Source organism: Benincasa hispida, chromosome 12, assembly GCF_009727055.1.
Source record: "Benincasa hispida cultivar B227 chromosome 12, ASM972705v1, whole genome shotgun sequence".
NCBI classification, from domain to species: domain Eukaryota; kingdom Viridiplantae; phylum Streptophyta; class Magnoliopsida; order Cucurbitales; family Cucurbitaceae; genus Benincasa; species Benincasa hispida.
The window spans coordinates 42,897,820-42,905,860 of record NC_052360.1 but is presented as its reverse complement, the minus strand read 5'-3'; the positions used below and the strand labels follow the sequence as shown (position 1 = coordinate 42,905,860).

Here is an 8,041-nt window from a genome sequence, read left to right as displayed (position 1 = left end):
TTAAACAAAAAGAATATATATATATATATATATATAATTCTCGTCGGGTTGGGTCAATCCAAATTTTTTTAGTCAACCCACGGCCCAACCCAACCTAACAAAAATAGAAAAAGTTTAATCCAACACAAATAGAAAAAATTTACCCCTACCCAAGAACAAAACTAATCCAACCCAACTATTACATTTTGGGTTGGATAGTTCGGATTGTTCGAGTTATTTGAACATCCCTAATTATTATTTAATCAATTTTAATAAAATTAATTTTGATGGACAAAGTTTAAGATTTATTAAAACTACCAAGATTAAAATTGGATCTTTGAAAGTAAAAAGAATAATTGAACAAGTCTCAAATTTAGAATGGAAATGGTATTTTAATAAAATATTGATTTCAAAGAAAAAAAATGGAAAATTTCTTCTCAATTTCCAATAATAAAATAAAACAGTACGACCAAAATAGAATTAAAATTTCTTTAAACAATAATTCCACATGTCAACTCCAAGGCCTTGAATAGGATCCTTCCTCCCATGTTTGAATTCCTAACACGCTTGGGAAAAAAAAATCAAAATTATGATATTAGAAAGAAAACATGAATGCAAAAGTGTGGCACGTGCAACGCATGGACGGTGTTGTGTTTGAACATCGTTGGTGGCCACCTCAAAAGGCCAAAACAAATGGCACGTGGTGAAAACACTATGCCTTTAAATAATTCGTAAGTTGCCATTCATAAAGCAACCCACGAAACAACAAGCCTCTCGTCTCCTCTTCTTCACCCATTTCTCTTTACCGACCTTCGTTTGGAGCTCTCAGCCACCTCCATTAATGGCGTCCTTCAGTTCTTGCAGAGCGATTTCTTCCCTGAAAATACCCAGCTCTGGAACCCCATCGCCCTCTAAAACCCAGACGTTTTTGGGTTTTAATCTCTCACAATCACAGTCCTTCTCTGCTCCAAGATTCAGATCTTCATCATCTTCATCATCCCCTCCAATTACCTCCAACAACTCAACAATCACATCACTCCTTTTCAACAAATCCAAACCGGTTTCAGATTCTCCAAAATCCGGTAACTTTCATCTCTTTTCTTTCCCATCTTCATTTCTGTAATTCACATTCTTTAGTCTATACATTAATTTTTTTTGACGTATCAAGGAGTGGTGTTACAACTTCCTCAATATCTACTCTTTGAACCAAACATGTGATACAGATTTGTTAGACACAAAATGAAGCGTTTGATAAATTTATTGAAGTTTAAATACTATTTTACTCTTTATCTTTTTAATTTTAATTTATTTTAAGAGAAATTTTCACGCAGAAAAAAAGTGAAACTATTTATCTAAATAATAATAAAAAAAAATATTGATATCAATATCTATCAATATTTAGTCTTTACAACTTGCTCCTCCATATACTCTTTGAACCTATCCTATGGTACAGATTTGTTAGACACTAAATATTTATTTATTTATTGAAGTTTAAATATTACTTTACTCTTTATATTTTCAATTTTAATTTATTTTAAGAAAATTTTTCGCATAGAAAAGATGTAAAATTATTTACAGAAGTAATAAAAAAAAATATTCATAGACATTGAAATACTTTTATCAATATCTATCATATAATAATACATAATAGATTTCTATTTGTTTTTATCATCCGTTTTTATCATTGATAAACATCGATAAATTTCTACCAACTCTATAAACAAAATCAAAATTTTTAAATAGTTTAATTTATTTTTCTATTTTAAAAAGGAAAATTATTCCAAAGGGTAAAACTTTTGAAAATATTTACATGATATAACGAAATTTTAGAACTATTGATAGATGCTGATAGATGTTGATAGATCTATCAGCATCTATCAATATCACTGATAGATAAATGTTTATCAATATCTATTAACATCTATTATTGATAATTCTAAAATTTTGCTATATTTTATAAATATTTTGGTTTATTTTTTTATATCTAAAAATAACCCTTTTAAAAATTCTTTTATTTATAAAATATTCGTTTTTGTACTTATAATTTTAATTCCAGATCTATATTTGTTCCTTAAAATGAAAATATAGATTAAAATAATCATTTTTAAAAAATGAATAGATCGCAAGTGGAGGTTCCAAAAGTATATGGACAAAAATAATCAAATATAAGGACTAGAGTTAACATTTGGATAATGTAATGACAAGAATGAACCAACACTAAAATTATGAAGGACAAGGTAGTATTTTAACCACTCAATAAACACTAATCGAAGTAATTGAAGTTAGAATCTAACCATGGTTGAGGCGTTTGGTTAAATTATTTGGTTGTTCAGCAAAAGTTCAAGAAATGTTCGCGTACGAGATAAACGAGCGAGACAGGGGAAGTCCAGCATTCCTAAAATTGAGCAAGAAGGCAGAGAATTCACTGGGAGATCTGGTCCCATTCAGCAACAAGCTCTACTCTGGCGACCTACAAAAGCGGCTCGGCATAACGGCCGGCATCTGCATCCTCATCCAGCACTCGCCGGAAAAGAAAGGAGACCGCTACGAGGCCATCTACAGCTTCTACTTCGGCGATTACGGCCATATAACGGTGCAGGGCGCCTACTTGACTTATCAAGACACTTACTTAGCCGTCACCGGTGGCAGTGGCATCTTTGAAGGTGTCTCCGGCCAGGTCAAGTTGCAGCAGATCGTTTTCCCTTTTAAGCTGTTTTACACCTTTTATTTAAAGGGGATTGGGGATTTGCCGGCTGAGTTGTTGGGGAAGCCTGTTACGCCGTCTCCTACCGTCGAGCCGGCGCCTGCGGCCAAGTCTTGTGATCCTTCTGCTGCCATTTCTAACTTTACCGATTGAGGGTTTAGTTTGGAGCTGCTGTTTTTAAATAATTGGTTTTTTTAATCTGGTTTTTGAGAAGTGTTAGATGTAATATGAAATGAAGTTTGTGGTTTGTAATAGTTTGGATTTTCTTTTTCCGGATTTACTAAATGAAAAAATTGATATGTGAATTTCTGTTCATCTAGATTTGTTTCTAATAATTCGTTTTGGATTTTGTGACGATTAGATTCTTTGGATTTTTAATTTATTAAAAAGGAAAACTTTGGTGAATGTACCCTTTCATGATATAAGTTCATAAAACATGCAATCCAATGCACGTGAAATTTATAATTTTGTTTTAATACAAAGAAAAAGAAGTTTAAGTTTATCTTAATAATGTTTAACTTGAATAATTAAAACCCATGACATAATACGAATTTATGAAATTTTAAAGAGCTAACGATGTGACCATTTGTTCAAATATATCTTCAATATTAGATCTTGTGATATTCAATTTCTATGGCCCAAATCACACCTTTACCTTGTCGGATAATCACTTTGACCTAGATAGTTATGATGAAAAAAGAAAATGAGCACACAGTTTACGTGGAAAACCCTAGAATAGGGAGAAAAAACCATGATTGAGACTTACTTTTTATTATTGGTTTTATACACAAAGTACAAGAGAATAGGCCAAATAAATAGACAATGGGATGCCCTAAGGTACATGAAATTACTAAAAAACCCTAGAGTAAAATGTTGTTTTCGACACTCCCCCTCAAGTTGGGGCGTAAATATCAATAAGGCCCAATTTGCCGACACAATAATCAAAGCTTTGTCTGAGTAACCCCTTTGTGAGTACATCTGCAACTTGCTGGCTTGAAGGAACATAAGGAATGCATATACTTCCAATGTCCAGTCTTTCCTTGATGAAATGTCTGTCAATCTCAACATGTTTTGTTCTGTCATGCTGAACTGGATTATTTGCAATACTTATTGCTGCCTTATTGTCACAAAACAGTTTCATTGGAAGCTCGCTACCTTGATAAAGATCTGACAACACTTTCATCAACCAGATTTCTTCACATATCCCTAAACTCATGGCCCGATATTCAGCCTCAGTGCTACTTCTGGCCACAACTCCCCGTTTTTTGCTTCTCCAAGTCACTAGATTGCCACAGAAAAACGTGCAATACCCAGATGTTAACTTTCTATCAACAATAGGCCCTGCTCAATCAGAATCAGTGTAAGCTTCAATGCAACATTTATCGGACTTCCTGAACAGCTTCTTGAACATCAAGCCCTTACCAGGTGTTCCCTTCAAATATCATAGAACGCGCTCAACAGCTGTCATATGTTCCTTATAAGGAGCCTGCATAAACTGATTGACAATGCTAACTGCATAGGATATATCGGGTCTCATGTGAGATAAGTAGATCAATTTCCCAACTAACTGTTGATACCTCTCTTTGTTGACAGGGACACTGTTACCTGTATTACTAAACTTTGAATTATATTCAACCGGGGTGTCAACAGGTTCGCAACCAGTCATTCCTATTTCCTTTAGTAAGTCAATAGTGTACTTCTGTTGGGACACTGAAATCCCTTCCTTTGATCGAGCTACTTCCATTTTGAGGAAATATTTCAACTTCCTAATGTCTTTAATCTCGAATTATTTGGCCATCTTTGCTTTAAGTCTCATAATTTCATCATCATCGTCACTCGAAAGCACAATATCATCGACATACACAATGAGAACTGCAACCTTCCCTGAAGTTGACTTCTTTGTAAACAATGTGTGATCTGAGTGCCCTTGGGTATATCCTTGTCCTTTGACAAAGGTGGTAAATCTGTCAAACCGGGCCCTCGGAGACTGTTTCAACCCATACAGGGACTTCCTCAGTCGGCATACTCGGTGTTTGAATTGATCCTCAAATCTGGGGTGATAACTCATGTAGACTTCCTCTTCAAGTTCCCCATTAAGAAATGCATTCTTTACATCCAGTTGATACAGTGGCCAATCTTTATTTATTGCAACTGACAGTAATACCCAGATAGTATTAAGCTTAGCTACGGGAGAGAATGTCTCAGAGTAATCCACATTAAAGGTTTGAGTAAGGCCTTTGGCAACCAACCTGGCCTTGTACCGGTCAATTGTTCCATCAGACTTATACTTTATAGTAAAGACCCATTTGCACCCAACCATCTTGTGGCCTTTGGGTAGAATCACCTGATCCAACGTTTCGTTTTTCTCAAATGCCCTCATTTCCTCCATGATAGCAGCCTTCCATTCAGGAGTTTCCATCACAGCCTGTATGCTACTCGGTACTATACTTGTATCTAGACTGGTGGTAAAGGCCCTAAACTCAGGTGACAGGTTACTGTACGTCATGTAACTATGTATAGGGTACTTCGTCATGATCGAGTGCTTTTCCTCAGGGCTATCGAGAGATCGAAGGATGCATCACGATCTTCCATACTGTCAAGTTTCCTACTGTGATCGATTGTCTGCTCAACTGGGGTTTCACCTTCAGAGGTCCCTTTTATATCATCACCATCTCTGGTATCATTCTCATTTTTCGGAATTGTTTCCTGATCATTATTTGCAGTTGTCTCTCCATCTGCCATGGTGGTGCTGTCAGCAACTTTTTTGCCTTTTTCCTCTATGCAACCGTTAGTCTCAGATAAGTATCAATATCATTAATTTCAAGAATGTATGTACTTGATGTTGGGACTGACTCATGGACTGAAGCCGGAGATGCAACAGGTGGCACTATTTCCTTTATGAGATTCTTCCTATAGTATGTTATCCATGGGACTTGGTTGGTAGGAAGGATAGGCCCGACATATTCAGGAATCGAAGATGACACTAAGGGAACTGCATACGTGGACCAGTTAGCCTCTTCACTAGAGTTCTCCCCCTAAAGATGGCTAATGGGAAAGAACGACTGATCCTCAAGAAATGTGATATCAGTGGAAACAAAATATTTGCGAGATGACGGGTGGTAACATTTATACCCACGCTGATGGAGGAGATACCCAACAAAGACACATTTTTGAGCACGAGGGGTGAATTTCGTGCGGTTTGGACCATGGGAATGAACAAAGGCAACACAACCAAATACCCGAAGTGGAACATCTGAGATTAAATGAGTAGTTGGGTATGACTTTTTAAAACAATCCAATGGATTTTGAAAGTTGAGGACTCATGAGGGTATTCGGTTGATTAAGTGGGCAGCAGTGAGAATAGCATCCCCCTATAGGTAAGATGGAAGTGATGTGGACAGCATTAAGGAACGGGCGACTTCCACCAAATGATGATTTTTCCTCTCGGCTACTCCATTTTTCTGGGGAGTGTAAGCACACGAACTTTGGTGGATAATCCCTTTAGAGGTGAGGAAGTCCCGGAAAGAGGCATTAAAGAACTCTCGTCCATTTCACTTCTCAGAATACCAATCTTTGCATTAAATTGGGTGTCCACAGTAGCATAGAATTGCTGGAATATAGACGACAACTCAGACTTATCAGTGAGAAGAAAGACTCAAGTAAGCCAAGTGTGGTTGTCTATAAAGGTGACAAACCAGCGTTTCCTTGTGGAGGTAGTGGTTAGTGAGGGGGACCCCAGACATCACTATGAACTAAGGTGAAAGGTCTGGACGGTTTGTAGGGTTGAGAGTGAAAGAAGACACCACTCTGTTTGGCACGAATACAAATATCACAGTTTAAAGAAGATATATTAATATTGCAAAATAAATGCAGAATCAAATATTTCATGTATTGAAAATTTGGATGTTCTAAGCGATAATACCACAACAAAAATTCATTCGCAGAAGTAGAAAAATTTAAAGAAACGAGACTAGTCCTATAATCATTCCTAGAAAAAGTATCATCAGTCAGAAAGTAGAGCCCCCTATTGTGCCGAGCAGTGCCAATCGTTGTCCCCGAGCTCAGATCCTGAAATAAAACAGTGTTGGATGAAAAAACTGCCTGACAACTCAGATCTCTTGTAATTTTACTGATAGACAATAAATTATATGATATCTTAGGAACATGCAATACATCACGCAGTACCAAACCCTTAAACGGAGACAAATGCCTTTCCCTGCAATAAGGGAAAATGACCCATCTACGATTTTAATCCGTTTATTACCAACACTCAGACAGTATGAAAGAAATTAACCAGATGAGCCAGTAAGATGATCTATAGCCCCTGAGTCAACAATCCAAGATTTTTTTACCATTAATGCTAATAAGGCCAAAAGACTGAATCGTAACTGACTGTGCGATGGCACTGACCCCAACTGTACTTAGATTGGTCTTACTGTCTGTTGGGGATTGATGCTGAGGATTCTCATTTGTCGAGTCACTCACTAGGGCACGTCCAGGGTTTGATTTTTCATGTGACTGGTGACGTTTATTATTTGAAAGTCGTCCATGTAGCTTCCAACACTGGTCTTTTGTAAGCCACGACTTTTTTCAGTGCTCGAAAATAGGAGTGGGTTTTTTATTGCCGTCAGAGCTGGAAGATTTTGTAGCAAAGGCCGCAGCCTTAGTTGAAGTACTAACTGGGTTGTTCATAGCACTTGATCTGTCCTCTTCCAACCGTATCTCTGAACACACTTCCACGAGAGAGGGTATAGGCCGTTGGCCCAATATTCGACTTCGAATGACATCGAATTTAGAGTTTAATCCATCTAAGAAGTCATAGATCTGATCAGCTTCTTCAATCTTAAAATACTGAGCCTCATCTTGTGCACAATTCCAAACTATTTCCCGACAAAGATCCATATCTTGCCACAACAGGGTTAGTTTATTAAAATAGGAAGTTATATCCATGGTCCCTTGTTTGTATTCGTGGACCTACTTGCATAGAGTGTACAGTCGAGACACATTCTGCCTTTTTGAGTAAAGCTTCTGCACAGCATCTTAAATATCTTTGGCAGTTGCAACATACAGTAATGGTTTGCCAATTTGGGTTTCCATACTGTTAACAAGAACTAACCGTAACAAGGAGTCTTCTCCTTTCTAAATACGTTCCTGAGGATCACTCGGTTGGGGTTTGGTATCTCTCCCGTCAAGTACCAAAACTTATGTCTCCCTTCCAGTGTCATTCTAATTGATTGTGACCAGGAAAAATAATTCTTGCCATTCAACTTTTCTCTAATAATGAACCATGCAGAATTGCCTATCGAACCAGACAAATAATTCGTATTGGGTAAAATAGAGAAAGAGTTTACCGAATTC

General features: G+C 36.9%; 1 protein-coding gene across 1 annotated transcript; it reads left to right on the top strand.

Moving 5' to 3' along the window:
- The first annotated feature begins 711 nt into the window (after positions 1–711).
- On the top strand, positions 712–3,002 carry LOC120092575 (allene oxide cyclase, chloroplastic-like). Its single transcript, XM_039050701.1, has 2 exons — positions 712–1,061; positions 2,313–3,002. Exons 1-2 carry the CDS (start codon positions 821–823, stop codon positions 2,834–2,836), a joined length of 765 nt encoding a protein of 254 aa, XP_038906629.1. The 5' UTR covers positions 712–820; the 3' UTR covers positions 2,837–3,002.
- The last annotated feature ends 5,039 nt before the right edge of the window (positions 3,003–8,041 follow it).